Source organism: Leuresthes tenuis, unplaced genomic scaffold, assembly GCF_036924035.1.
Source record: "Leuresthes tenuis unplaced genomic scaffold, fLeuTen1.0.hap1 SCAF_10, whole genome shotgun sequence".
NCBI classification, from domain to species: domain Eukaryota; kingdom Metazoa; phylum Chordata; class Actinopteri; order Atheriniformes; family Atherinopsidae; genus Leuresthes; species Leuresthes tenuis.
In genome coordinates this window covers 7827476-7843053 of record NW_027325364.1, presented here as the reverse complement: position 1 = coordinate 7843053, position 15578 = coordinate 7827476, and the positions used below count along the sequence as shown (strand labels likewise).

Below are 15578 nucleotides of genomic sequence, written 5' to 3'. Positions count from 1 at the left end.
TTTGATTATTAGTGTCAAAAAGACCTGGTCTCTCACAACAGAGGCAGAACATCCTGTTCCCCTGATCTTTTGAAGCAATGACATACCAAGCTTTTGTCATTTTTTTCTGCTATGCTTGTGTAAATTTTTTTCATCTGTATTTCCAGAAACTAACGGTGGTGTGGTGGTTAGCACTGTCACTTCACACTTCACTGTCACTTTGTTTGCATGTTCTTTTTGCGTGTGCGCATGAATTCACTCCAGGTAGACTGACTCTCTCCCACAGTCAAAAAAAACATGCATCTTAGGCTAACTGGTGATTCTAAATTGACAATAAGAGTGGGTTTTGGGTTGGTTGTTTCTGCGTTGACCCTGTGATGGACTGGCAACCTGATGCCCAGTGGCACCCCCCCACCACAACCCTGAATTAGATAGGGCAGGTATGGAAGATGAATGGATGGACTAACCTAATTATTACACACTTTATAAGATAGGTTCCACAATGCACCACTCTCTAACTTCTAGATATGTGTGTGATTCTTCATCGATGCTGTTTTATTAGAAAGCAGTATGATGCATTCTTTGTATAACATAATTACCATCCAAGAAATACATCTCTAAATCCAACCCAGCTCTCCCTCTATCTTGGACAAAGCGATGCCAGCTCTGAGATTGCATAGATGCAATAGCATTTGTTACAGTTTCTTTAAGTATATCTTTAGAACACAGTTTCGAGGCAACTGCATACAGTGTCAATAATGATATCTTGATGTGGAATAGTTCTGATATGTATCCTTTTTTATTGACGTTGGACCTCAAAGTGACCCCTGTCTGTTGGCTATGACATCATTTGAAGATCATGGATGTGACAGATAGAATTTTTCTCATCACATCAAATAGATGTAATAAACAGAAATCAGCTAATGCTGAAAAGATTTCATCACTCTGCAGGGGTGCCTCATTTGTCATTGAAAACTGTATATATTGACAATGCCATATTCGAGTAGGCTGTTCAATCTATGAAATTATTATTCATCAGGCATTAGCTTAAGTCATTTGTTTCATTTAACTGAAAATTGGCCTAAAACCATTGAGTAAACTCGAGTACCATGTACCATACTAAGCAGTTCCCTGCCTTATTTTCTCTTTAAATTATTCTCTAATCAGTTTATCAGGATTTGGGACGGAAAGATTAAAAAATTATTTTGATTCATTGTCAGCCCGTTGCATCTCAACTTCATGTAAATAGAGGAGGATACTCATCTTATCCTCCATTTACAGTTGAGGAAAAGCTTTTTTAATCAGAGTTCATGACTAACTCACCTTTACTCCTCTCAAAACATGACAGTCAGACTCAGGTTTTCATCAGCAGCTGATGAGGCGTTCCACATTACACTGGCATTCATCTGCCTCAGGTACCCATCGCTCAAGCAAAAGATTGACTTCAAAATGTTTTACCCTTAAGGCATTTCATGCCACTCAAGCTTTGCCTCTCAGAAAGGATCAACCCTGTATTCAGTCCACAAAGGCTTTTTGATTATCAGTCCTTAAACACTGCTGGCCAAAGGCAGCTTAACTCTAAAGAGCACACTGGCACGCTCGTTCACTTTTTATAACTTTTTTTTGTCTTCTCTTCTTCTTAATTTTTGTTATGAATAAAATATGTACTGTGAATGAATGTAAGTGTGCTTTAAAATGTTATGCGTATCTTATAAACAATTTTCTAGCATTTACTTACCTTAACCCATCATAAACAAGTTATGTTTCATCTGTTTTGCTGGTGTAAGTGTAGTGCTAGTTTTGAAGTTTTGCATCTGGATCTTGTGACACAAACATTTTGTATGTTCAGATCTCTTTATATAAATGTGTATAATACTGTAGAGAGATGTAAAGACCATTGACATAAGTTACCTTTAACTTTTTTTATTTTACACAGTTACACAGATCGTTTTTCAAATGAAACATTTATAACTGCTTTATTCAATTGCTATTTATGAAGCTTAGAGTTGGCCATAATAAGAATAAGAATTATATAAAAACATGTTTTACGACATGAATTGGACAAAATACCGGTGCATGTGCACAAAATACATTTAATTCAGAAGTCTGAATTAATTTGATCTCTGGTTTTGATTCACATGCACAAAATAATAATCTCCCAGAATGACAAAGTTCTTCCTCTTGTTTTTTCATTTGTTGATTTCCATGCTTGAGTTAATTTGTGGCCCCAAGAGAGAAAACGTTCCATCACTTTGGTCAAATAATGTGCATGATGTGTGCTGCAAGTCTCATAGCAACTGATTTTTTCATTTTTGTTTTCAGTGACACACAGTACAATTTTATTTTAATCTGTGTCACTTTAAAATGTATTTTGTGTCTCAGCACATTTGTGTCCTTTGCAGATGCTTAAGGACTCATTACTTTGTGAGCTACAAAATAAGGAAATCTCTAAAATTTGATGGATGTTGTAAAATGATATATTATAAAAAGACAGGCTGTTTTCTTAACTCTAACTAAATAGTTTTCAATGCTTAGTACTGAACTAAAAAGGTGGTTATCCAAAACTAAACAAACAGCAAACTGAAACAGATGTGAAGTTGAAAATTAAATATTTTAAAGCTCTAAACTGAACAATAGACAAATCCCAGTCTGTTTTCTAAATTCTAAATGATATATTGAAAAATAAAGTCAAAATACAGTCCCAAAAAATTGCACCGCAGCAATGTTTTTTTTCCAGCTTATCTGATGCCAACCCTGCCCTCTCTGCAAATTTTTCTGTCCCCCTTCTTCACCCATTTTGTCTTACTGATGGAGCTAAATCAGCTGATGTTGTGTGAAAGTGTCACATACACTTTAAAGTATTCACCAGGAGATGCTCACACTCTCACCTACAACCAGCTCAGAATCAACAATTAACCTAATCTAACATGCGTTATTTATCACATAGTGATAACTCATGCAGGCTGAGGGTGTCACAAAGTCCGAGGAGATTGGTTTGGAGGACCCAAATGTAGAAAAGAGCAGTCCAGATTCAGCAAATAAATAATCAAAATATTAATTGAAAAAACTAACAAAAAGCAAGGCTGATCTGGGAAAACCAAGAAACTACACTTACAATACAAAAGACTAAATGAATAAAATAACAATATAATGGGGGAAAAAATTAGCAACAGAGAATTGAAGAAGACCACGTAATGGCAGTAACTCAAAGGATCTGACAAGGTTAAAACAAAACCAAATAGCTTAAATACAGGGACGACTGATCAGAAAAGCGAGTGCAGCTGTGACTGATTAACAGGTGAGAGTGGAAGGAAGCTTGAGACAGATTCAGACTGAGACAACTGAGGAAAACTATGGGTAATGACGAGACCTAAACACAGTAAAAAAAAAAAAAAAAAGTACCAACTGGCACAAAACGGAGTAAACCAAAGAACTAAGATCTAAATAAACCATAGAAAAGACTTGAAAACTAAAGAACAGGAAAAAAACAGATCACCATCTTCCACACAGGAAGGCCAGCAGGCAGGTTCAAACTCACAACTTCAGTTTTTCAGGCGACAGTGCTAACCACTGCTCAACTGTTCCGCCCAAGTATGAGAGACAGTATGATGAAACACGTATGCAATGGCAACAATAACAGTGTTTGGGTCATAATATCTGATGGGTCACAGACTCTGTGTTACATTAGAAGACTGTTTTGTTGATTTTATTCTCTGTAATACAGTTCTCTTGCAAAAGCAAATTAACCACAACAAGAGGACAAAAACAAGAGAAAAACTGAACCAAAACATAGGAACAAATTGTACCTTCTGAACACACAATAGCATCTTGTGTGTTGATTATAGCAAAATGTCAGAGTTTCTGGAAACCAGTTGTCACCTTAATGTTTCTGTGCTAAGGCCATGTGTAATGTTGACATCTCTCTGTCCGTGTCTCTTCTGTCTTTGTTGCTTTGAAAGGCTGATTTTTAAACAATCATTTTCTAACATCAGCCAAGCAGCTTTGGTGCCTAAAACCTACTCCATTAAAAAAAGAAAAAGGCGAATAAAAACACCAGTTTTGTCCTGTGACAAATTCTTTGCAGGAGCTTCAAGAAATTTAATTTTAGTGTGTTTGTTTCATTTTTCATGTATGGATGGGTGGATTTTTGCCAGTTATGAATAGAAAGGAAAGGACAGAAAGAGCTGGCACATCCTAATCCTGGACCTGGAGTCGGGTTATCTTGAACCTTAAGTCTTAACGCACTGTTAAATGATCTGTTTGTTTGTCTGTAGGTGCAGAGAGTCAAGCTTGTACATCTCGTGAGCTGCTTGCAATAGTGGGAATCCTAGTCATTATCAAACTGGTCATCACCTCTGCTCTTTTGGGTATGTGGCATCATCTACTCTATCTAATGTTGATGTCATTATTTTGCCATAATAACATGAGCAATAGCATAACATAGCAATAATAACAACATGTTACAAGTTACATTTGTAACATGAATTCTGCAGATAAGATTAAAGGTGTTTTTCAAACTGCATACACTAATACGCACTTGCAAACTAATTAGTATATAGATGAACTAGCTGCAAATTAGAAGGCATGTATTAGAGAAAACTGCTTTAGAGTAATAATTTGAAATCAAACCCAATCATATAATTTAACCTTAGTCATTTCTGTTGCACATTGGGAAGCATGCATATTTAATTGTTGGGTCTGTGTTATCAGGATGGAATTCAAATTATATGAAAAGACACACATGTAGCTTTTTCTTGAAATTAGATCTTTTTCACAAGCGAGCAAAGAAATGGAATTTTTTATATTCTGCTGTTAATGTTATTTCGACAAAGTTATTTGCCAAGAATCCAGTTTAACAAGCTGTGATGATTCTGTACATAACAAAATTAATTCTGGATTTTGTTTTAATATTTTTGGTCTGCTAAAGGTGACTTAGAGCATCATTGTTTTTCTTTTCTCTTCAATTTAGTTAAGTTCCTGGTATTCCCTTCTGAGTCAGGTGAATCAGCCCCTCTCTGTGATGTGGAAGGGAGCTGCAGTAAACCAAGTCAGTGGCCTTTTCTGTCTAAGAATCCAGTGAACCAGACCGGAAACATCACTGCAGGTAATGAATGTGAAAATCACTCAATGCTTAATGGGTGCAGAGCTTTGGGAATTTTAATACTGATTCCAAGTCTCTGCTTATCTCTCTTACTGTAATGACATTTCCATCAAGTGTCTGAAAGTTATAGCTCTAAGTTTCAAAGCTTTGTCACTGAAGAGGTTTTACTGGAATATTACCAGAATCATTCATCATAACTAAGTGTTGTGAGTCCCATAACGTTGTGGACAGGATTGCTTATGTGAATCTGTATTTTCTGTCTTTGGTTCTTGCATGCTTCCTTTCTAAATTGTTATATCAAATCCAGATTGCCCAGTTCTGGTCAGTGATGGCCGCCGTATTGTTGGAGGGACCTTGGCAGAAGAGAACAAATGGGGCTGGCAAGTCAGCATGCACTGGAGGGGGAATCATGTCTGCGGGGGTGCAATCATCTCTCCTCACTGGGTTATCACAGCAGCGCACTGCTTTGTTGAGTAAGAGGTGGAAATATGGGATGACAGTAAAGGATAAAGGGTTAACGGATCAGGCTGAGAAAATGATGTAGTTCAGTCAGCCATCTCTTATCAGCGTCTCCATATATGATTGTGATTTTATGTTCAAATGAAGAATAGGACACAGCATTTTTTTTTTAAACAAGGTGAAGCAATAGTGTTTGAGCATGACAGATGGGGCTCTCTGAGCCCGCTGAATGTTTAATTAGGATTCTAAACACTTGCTGCAGACATTTTGAGCTCAGCCTCAAGTGAAAAGCTATTTATTAACCTACCTTTGTACAGCTGAAATAAAACTAAATTATTGTTAATCAGAAAATGAGAACAATATCAAATGAGTCTGAGCGGGATATATGCAAATTGTAATAATACTCAATTACATACAGTAAAACAGTACTAGACATATTTAAAAAGTAGTATCATGCATTATATTAGAGATCATTTTAGTTTATTACTGCCTATCTGCAATTCTCATGTGCTAATCTGGATTATAGACATTAAAACATATAGTCTAAATCATACAGTCTTCAGTGCAGGAAAAAAACATTGTAGCAGGGGACTTAAAATAAAATATAATTTGATATAGTTTGATTAGCAAGTCCACCCTACTGCCAGAACTGAACTAAAACCACCATTTTATGTCACATTCCCACAGGAACAAAATGCTTCAAGTGGCCGACTGGCTGGTGGTGGTGGGCACAGCAAGCATTGCACACAACTCCCCGGGGAAGCGCTACAGAGCCCTGCAGATCCTCTACCACCCGCAGTTCAATAACCACAATAATGACTATGATGTGGGGCTGCTGCGCACCATCGCTGACATGGACATGACCGGTATGAAAGAGTTGGCTCCATCTGTTGACAGAGCTGAGAAGAACACATCATGTACATTTTATTTTCAACTGAACAAATAACATGATTTATGGCTAGTAATAAGGAGCTAATATAAGGTATAAGACACAAAACAATTTCACAGATTAGTTCTAAACACACTATAATGACAGAGATCAAAGGTGACAGTGTGAGCTTTCATATCCCTCACCCATTGCGTTAATCTTTATCACTTTACTGCGTTGTTTGTACGTGCAAGTTTAGATTTCAGTGTGATTGTTGTGCTCAATTTATAGATGGAGTGCGTCCGGTTTGTTTACCCAGAGCAATTGAATCTTTTCCTCCTGGAGCAGCCTGTTGGATCACAGGGTGGGGATTCACTCATGAAGGAGGTAACCACAACAGGTTTTAACATTACCTATCTGGTAATCAAATGTGATTCCAATCTGAAAATTATAATCAATAGTTTTCCAGGATGGAAACAAGAGCAGGAAAAGGAAACACTGGCATAAATGTTCAAACATTATACAGTGTCCTCAGTGCATGAGAAATTTGGGTTTAAAAACATGATAGCATGAAAACTTAACTTTATACTGTATGTTGTGGATGAGAGAAAATGAAAAGACAATGTCATCTTTGTAAAAACTGTCAGGATTCATGATGGAGCTGGAGGTGGAGGACCCAAATGCTGAACTATTGCAGGTGAAGACAGGCAGGTAGTCTCGGAGACTTTATTAAAAAGAAACCAAAGAAACTGCCAAGGCAGGAATAAACCTCAAACAGAGCTAAAGAGGGACGAACTGGGTAACTTACTGACCAATAAAGATATCACTGACTATATCAACAACAAACAACAGTTATCTGACAACAGACTGAGGTACAAGAGAGCTATAAATGCTGGGAGGGTTGATGAGTAGAGTTACAACAGGTGAGACCAGGGGAAAAGACAGAGGCAACTGAGGACATCTGGGGGTAAAGACAAGAATTTAACACTGAGGAATGCAAAGTAAAACAGAACACAAGGAATTAAGCTGTAAAAAAATACCAACTAAGAAGACAGAGACTAAGTCAAGCTACTAAGAAAAAACTAAACCAAAGCAAAGACTAAGAAACCCACAGACAGAAAACCAATACACTAAAACCCATGAAAACCACGTCATTAAGAGTTTCTAAAACCCACACGAACTGTATTCTTTAAAATGAACTAAATTAATTTTATTTTGCTTCTTAACATTCCTTTTCTCTTTTATGTTTCCAGGCTTCGTGTCAGATCAGCTAAGACAGGCTCAGGTGAAGGTAATAGCTCAATCTATCTGCTCCAGCATGAGTGTCTATGGCGGCTTCATAACTCCTCGGATGATCTGTGCTGGCAGCATATCTGGGGGGGTGGACTCCTGCCAGGTATACACCCAGTGACATAAATGTCTCCTGTAAACCCAACAAGGAAGAATGATGTTCAACTTTACACTCGATCTCCAGGTCGGACTTGTGGTACTGGCTATGAAGTATTTACCCATTTTGTTCTATAATGCTTGGTTGTGTTTAAAGGGAGACAGTGGTGGACCACTGGTGTGTGAGACACCTAATGGGGACTGGAGGCTGGCAGGGTTAGTGAGTTGGGGCGAGGGCTGTGCACGGCCCAATAAGCCAGGCGTCTACAGCAGAGTAACTCACCTGCTCAAATGGGTTGAAGGACACACAGAGGTACAGTTAAAGCCACTCAGTATCAGCCATGTTATTTTCTATACCCAATAGTCTTTGTCCCTCTTGATTACAGTTGAGTTTTATCAAAACTTGTGGTTTAGTTATTGCAGCAGTTATTTTTGCAGGTGTTTGCTTCAATAAAGGGATTCATAAGGGAAAACCTTAATGGATCACTTCATTATTCTTAAAGATGTACAAGAAAATACTTTCTATGGGATGAAGTTTAAAACCTACCCATGGTTGTGGAAACCTGTGTGTTGAATCATATTTAAGTGAGCTCATGAAATAGATGCCTCAGTTAAAAAGTAATGGGGATGCAAATCAATACAAGCACATTCACTTTGTGCTTGATGAGAGCATTTAATACCATGTGCAGACACAGAGCTTCATTTTTACACCACACTTTTCATTATCATATTTGCATTATACATTTAGGTGTAGATCAATTCAGTTTGTGCAAATGTATGAAAATATTTTCCATGTTGATATCAGGTTGCTCATTTTTGTCACAGGGTAAACCAGGGGAAATGGAGGAGACTGCGGCAGTTGTGGCTGACACCTCACATGCAGCTGACTCCACCCTCAGATAACGAAAAATAAATATTGATACGTATCTGTCTTGTCAATGTTGTTGTTATCGGAGAGCAAAATTAGGCTAGGCTGATATATCTGATTATATTACTTCATAGTGGATTCAGTACTGACAAGACTATGCAACAGAGGGCGCAGACACCATAAAAGTGTTCTTTAATGATTGACTACAATTTCTACTTTATAATATCCATTTCTTGTCCAATAAAACAACAAGCAAAATAAGTTTTTTAAAAAAAGTTAACTAAATCAATGGTAATGGCCACACTCTTGCATGTAGTGTGTCCTGATAGCCCATGTTGTATTATGCTGAGTCACAAACCTTAACTGGTTTACTGAAAGCACTCATACATCAGATTTAGCGATTCTCAAGACAACTACATGATAAAGACTAAAGGTTGGGCAAATAAAAGAGCAGTTTTGTATAATAGCTATGAAATTATTTCACTCATTATGATGCAAAAAGGCTTTCAGTAGGATTATTGCTTTGATTCCTATTCAGGTTATGTGGCTACAAACACCAAACTATAAACTTAAATCAAAATAATAAACAAGGCTGACACAGCTTGACAAAAATGCAAGAAATGGAATTTTGTTTAAAAACTATTAGATGAGATAGAATAAATACAACCAAACTACCATGAAATGTGCAAATAAGTCACAATGATATAAAAACATAAAGCTCAAACTACGTTCTATCTTAGTTTCCTAACTTTTTGTTTAAACTTGATCATTCAGAAAAAAATGGCTAAAAGTTCACGAGCAGGAAATGGAGTATTTTGGAGAAGAGTCATCGAGATATAAAAGTCATAGGTAAGTCTGAAAAAGATCACTCAGAATGTTTCTTGTTAATTCAAAACAAACATGTTTTATTTTCCGTGTATTTATGCTCAGTGATTTTACGCAACAGAATAAGGTTAAGTTTGGGTGGTATGAACGTATGCGTGAGCAACAGTCACGTAGACAACAGCTGTTGTGTCTGCTTGCTCAGTGAGCGTGCGCGGGAGGAAGCGCGCGACCGCAGACAATTGTGAACCTCAGACTCGTTTGTGAAAGACGTTGACCGAGTCATACAGACAACCCCGAATTTTGTTGCTTTGTTACCTAAAACACGGGTCATAGGGATAGTTATAACCGCAGTAAAAGTTTCTTGGGTAATATAATTCACAGAGGGTGGCAGCTGAGCTTCCAAAAGAAAGTCAGCGCTGAGCTATTTTATAAGGAATTTAAGTTTATCTGCTGTAATCCGCACGTAACGACGAGTGCATACCGTTACGATACGCAGCCGTGGAGGCGTAGTTTCAGCAGCTATAGATCACCGAGACATTACTCGCCATGATGTGCTCGGTAATAAGCGGGTTGAATCCGGTCCAGCGGCTTGTGGCTCTAACGCTTCGTGTCAGTTCAAAAACAGAGGGTTTGAGTTACGCTGCAGCCCAGAGCAGGCGCTTCAGCCCCGGCCTAGATCTTAACGTTGACCCGCTGCGAGTTCAAAGCAGGTCGTACTGCACCAAGATGGCAATGACCCCAGGACTCCTCTTCAGACAGGTAGGTCCATGTAATTTTTACTGCTTTATTCCTTAAATTGTCACGATGTTAAGGCAACTGTGTTTAGAAATGCTGTGTCTCTTTGCTTACAGGAATTTACGTTATGAGGAAGTGGCGGAATTAGCCACTAGCTTACTGTACAATGTTTTGTTTGTTTACATTTACATTACATCAGTTATCAGGTTACTCTGTAGGGTTTCGTGAACATTCAAACTAACCACATTCATAACTTTACTCAGTCTCTTCGGGGTTTTTGTAGAAGCTTTGGAAGCTTGATGACTGAGACAATTGTAATTGTTATTTCTTCATGCTGACATTGCGGTGGACACATGTTTTTGTATGTGAAATGGCTGTGTAACAGTTTAAAACAGTTATTTTATCTATATCAACATACATTTTCTGGACTTTTTAATTGTTCCTCTGCCCGTGGGGCCTGTGTGATGCGTTCAAAAGCTACATTACAAGTCAGTGCATAGTTTTTTTTCCAGCAAGATTTCTCTTTAGGTAGGTGCTAAACACTAAAATAATGCTAATCCTGGAAACTTAAGGTGAAAAGCACACATTCTGCCTACATCCTAATCTGTCTTTGTTTATTTCTGTTACACACATATAAGCAAGCATGGGCTATCTAAGGACAAGGTGAAGTACGTGACCCACCTACCTGTTGTTAACGGTTAGTATTTATTGCAGAGTCACTCCTCACTCACTTGTATATCCTGTTAAGCTGTTCGAGTTGGAGAGCTGCACCTACACCTACCTGCTAGCAGACACAGACACCAAGGAGGCGGTCATCATTGACCCTGTGCTAGAGACCCTTGACAGGGACCTGAAGCTCATCAAGGAACTGGGACTCAAACTAACTATGGCAGGTACCTATGTTTTTGTGGCAGGGCTAAAAGATGCGGTTTTTGTCCAGAAGTTCAGACAATGTTAGGAAGTCTGTGTCATCTGTCCCGTGACTTTGAATATATTTACATCACCGTATTAATGGTTGTTTCACTTAATAGAAACCCCCCACACTGCAACAATTGCTGTTTGGAAAAGTTGCCAGATCTTGTCAAAGCAAGTTTATAGTCCTGGAATAAAATCTCATGTATATTATGTTTGCCACAATGAAGCTGACTTTGTTTCAAGACTGTTGATCTACATGAGAAATGATTGTGCCGTGCAGACACAGGTAGTGTTATGAAGATGCCAGATTAATTAGGGCTGTGGGTTATGACTAAAGATAAATATGAAAGCACAAATGTACTTCTTTTCCTGCATTGAAAATATATTTTCTTGCTCTTTCTAAGCAGAAACAAAAGGCACATGTGAAATATTTAAACTGGTGTTGACTGCAGTAATCTTGGTACCACAATAGCTCATAACAAGATGGCAAACTTCATGCATCTAAAACAAATATCCTCAAGTAGAAAAGCTTGAGTTTCACAATAAAACAGTATAATTGTGTTGTTAGGATGTGATTCCCCTTAAACCCATACATAAGCGAACAGAATAACTTGCCACTCTGTACTGATTCGTGCTGTATTTCCTTTTTCTGACAGTAAACACCCACTGCCATGCGGACCACATAACAAGCACAGGGCTGATGAAGAAAAGACTGCCTGGATTGAAGAGTGCCATCTCCAAATTCAGTGGTGCCTCTGCAGATGTCCTCTTGTCAGAGGGGGATAAGATCTCCTTTGGAAGACATGTAAGAAGACAATCTTTTTCATTCCATGAAGTTGGATGATTAAAAAAAAAGATTAAAAAAAAACCCAAAATGTTTATAATTTCTTGGAGTGACAGTTGTGTTTTATGTTCTGTAGTCTTTGGTAGTGAGAGAAACACCAGGACACACCGATGGGTGTTCAACACTGGTGTCAGGGGATCAGAGCATGGCTTTCACTGGGGACGCTCTGCTCATTAGAGGCTGTGGCAGGACAGACTTCCAGCAGGGTAGGCAAATATTTCTCCTTTGTCCTTGTGTTTTTTGTGAAAAAGTGAAAGCCTTTTTTAATGTAATACTGTTGAATGAACACAAGGGGTCACTGTTGTTTTTTTAAAAGAGCTCTATGATGTGTCTGCTGTATTTTCTGCAAGACTTATTTCTTTTCACCTTTACAATGATTTATTAGTGAACAGTATTTGAATCCATTAATTTTGACATTGGTGTCAAATTTTGTTTTGCAATAATTTTCTACACTTTGTCTCTTCTTCAGGTTGTGCTACAAGGCTATACGAGTCAGTCCATCAGAAGATCTTCACACTGCCTGACGAGTGCCTCGTCTATCCAGCACATGACTACTTAGGTTGACTGAAAACCCACACACCTAAATTAGAAAGATTATGTTTTATCCCATAGTCATGGATGTGACAACTGTTGAAACATATTTAGGCTTCAGTATTAGAATTGTAAAATGTATAGCCACTATAGATATTATACATATATTTAGTGTTGTATATACAAACAAATGAACAATGAAAAAAGCCCTAACAAATAGTCAGATTTGAAGTCCTTCACTAGAAAATACCTATTAGTATTCTAACATATCAAGTTTTTTTACTCTGTATCACTTGTGTGTCAACACCATGTGATTTCTCAGTATGTTTTATTTGATCAGTTAAGTTCTTGGAAAAATCCATCCCACAAAGTCTAGATGTCACACTGGCCTATGTGTGTTTGTCTTTATCAGGTCAGACGGTTTCAACGGTTGGTGAGGAGCGCAGGTTTAACCATCGCTTGACAAAGAGCAAGGAGGAGTTTGTGGAGATCATGAACAACCTGAACCTCCCCAAGCCAACGAAAATTGGTATCAGAACAATTATTTATACCTGTCCAGCTACCACCCATCTGTTAACCAACATAATATAAATTGCCAATGCCGATAAAATGTCATGGTTGTGACACTTCACAGATTTATAAACCATGTGTTCTGAAAACAGATTTTATCTCCTTCTTTTTCAGATATTTCAGTACCTGCTAATCTGGCTTGTGGGCTACATGGAGTTTGATTGCAGAGTGAAAGTGAGCATTCTATCAAAATCAATTATATGATGGCAAAATCATTCACATTCATGGCTGTTTTAGCAAGATTAACCAAAGCTGCTTCCTGTAAAGTGCTTTATTGTGCTTTGTAAATGTTGAAATGAATATTTGAATAGCTATTTTTTTATTTTATTTGGTGTTCAGCTACTGAGGTCATTGTAGTTGTAATTAATGTAAAAATGCAATGATGTTAACTTGAAATATAGAAAATGAGTAATATTAGTTTTGTATATAAGAAAAATCACTACAAATATATATATTTGTGATGTGAAACTACAAATGAATATTCTTTACTTTGATTGTGTTATTATGAACTGTAAAATTTAGGAGAAAATTGATGAGAGGGGAAACTTGAATAGGAATGTTCTATTTAAGGTTTGGTTTAGTATTCATGAGGGCTTTACCGGGACAGCTGACTACTTCCACATGGCCTTTTCACTGATTCCGGCCTCCCCCTAGCCAAGAACACACTTACAATCACCACCCACAGTGCTACCGGCCACAGCCTTTTTGCATCGCAGGAAAATATATCTACACAATTTGCATCAATAAATACACATTTCTATCGCAGTATCTGAAAACATGTCATGCTTATGCATCTTTATTGAATTATTGGAATTTGTATCATGTCAGAAATGAAAAGGGCCCAAGTTGAATAACAAACCTGCTTCGAGATCTCTAAATGTCCTGAATGTGCTGCTGTCATCTTGTTTTTAACAGCTCATCGGCCAGCAAAACAGGTTTTTTGGGGAGTGGAGTCTTCTGACTCAGCCAGAGAAACCTGAACATGTGATTGTAAGCTGTTTTGGGGGCTACTATCAAAATAAAACAGTAAAAACAAGCTTCTTAATTGTGCTGCGATTTGAAAGGAGCACTCTGCTGGTGACACCGTTCAGCACATGAAAATAGAAGAATAATGGCTTCTGTTGCTTTAGAAGAAGCGCTTTTGCTACAGCATGTGTAATATTTTACTTACAGTAAAACCTGTCAGTGCTTTTAATTCAAACATAGCAGTTGAAGAACAAATGAAAGTATGACTTTGAGAAGACACTATCTGTAGGTGGGTGTTTCCTGTTCTCATGCAAGTTGATACTTTTAGCCCACACACACACACACACACAAACCATCCACCAGCTGTCTCTGTTTTCTCTCATTGTAGAGGAACAACATCATTTAACAGCCCTTCTTTCCCACCTAATACACTAGCAGGCAGACACCTGTATTGGTTTTCTTCAAAGCAGGAGATGTTTGTGTGTCCGTTTTCACCTCAAATTGAAGATGTGTTCCTTTCCGTTTGAATTGGTCCCATTTTGCTGTTGGGATGCGATGTGCCAGCTGTCCTTTCATCCAGCCTGTGTCACCCATCTGCCAGGCCTCTTTCAATCTCTCTCAGCCCACTTTCTCTATGCCACTGTGAACCTGCTGCACATTCTCTCTCTCACGCCAGCCACATGTCACTGGAAAGAATCTATTACACTATCAGCTCATTCAGAAAGTGCTATAAAGAGGCCAGGCAGGGCGATAAAGTCCTCAGAGTGAGGAGTGCAGATTTTGTGTTAATCCCCCAAAGAAGTAAAGTAAGGCTGCAACCGACGATTAACAAACATCTAATTTGTTTTCTTCAATGATTTATTGATTGTATTTTGTGTGTAGAAATGGCCAGAAAATATTGAAAACTGACCAATAATCCAATTTGTATTCTCTGACACGCAAGATAAACATACCTAACCTATTTTATTCAACTTTTTATTTAGAAAAGTAAAGTTTACTCTAATCTTAAAAAGCAAACAAACAGGAATCTAGGAAATATTCACCCATTCAAAAAGTTTTTGCTTTAGAAAACAAACCAAAAGACATACTAATTAACCAGTCAACCATTCATTTCAGTTATGGAGTTCTGCATCAAGTGTGGGTGCCTGTTAAAGTAAAATCGACTCTTTGTTTTTTTCACACCTGAACTCTGAAGATGAAAATTCTCAAGAATCGGGTCTGGGCACTCTCTGAAATGTTCTTTGCACAAAAAATAACAGGAATGATTCTTTGAGATGCATTGTCACTTAGAAATGTATGGGCTTCTTTGTTTAGTTTACTGGAGGTGTGGTGCTTGGGTAGAACATACAGGACTCAATGCAAAAATAATGTCAAGGTCAGACAGTCTGCTTGTAATTTGATCATTAATTACAATTCTGTTGTTGTTTCTTGAATTTGGCTGAAATTCTTCCCGCTGAAGACCTAAATCTTGAAATTCTTAATCTGGTTTAAAAGTTTAATTGTCCTATTTGTGTAAGTGATCTTTCCTCTT

The 15578-nt window shown here is 37.8% G+C and overlaps 1 protein-coding gene across 2 annotated transcripts; it reads left to right on the top strand.

Moving 5' to 3' along the window:
- Positions 1 to 9753: 9753 nt before the first annotated feature.
- Positions 9754 to 14132, top strand: ethe1 (ETHE1 persulfide dioxygenase). Of its 2 annotated transcripts, none has more exons than XM_072393797.1 (7): positions 9754 to 10245; positions 10970 to 11114; positions 11793 to 11941; positions 12057 to 12186; positions 12450 to 12539; positions 12924 to 13040; positions 13196 to 14132. In XM_072393797.1, exons 1-7 carry the CDS (start codon positions 10033 to 10035, stop codon positions 13240 to 13242), a joined length of 891 nt encoding a protein of 296 aa, XP_072249898.1. In that variant the 5' UTR covers positions 9754 to 10032; the 3' UTR covers positions 13243 to 14132. The 2 variants fall into 2 exon arrangements, with proteins under 2 accessions (XP_072249898.1, XP_072249899.1); XM_072393798.1 differs by lacking the exon at positions 9754 to 10245 and adding an exon at positions 10826 to 10889.
- The last annotated feature ends 1446 nt before the right edge of the window (positions 14133 to 15578 follow it).

Excerpts from the sequence above, each read along its gene's own strand:
- ethe1 (XM_072393797.1), top strand. The coding sequence starts at position 10,033 with ATGATGTGCTCGGTAATAAGCGGGTTGAATCCGGTCCAGCGGCTTGTG. Across the intron at positions 11,115-11,792 it reads ACTCAAACTAACTATGGCAG|TAAACACCCACTGCCATGCG; the intron begins GTACCTATGTTT and ends TTTTTCTGACAG. Across the intron at positions 13,041-13,195 it reads CCCCAAGCCAACGAAAATTG|ATATTTCAGTACCTGCTAAT; the intron begins GTATCAGAACAA and ends CTTCTTTTTCAG.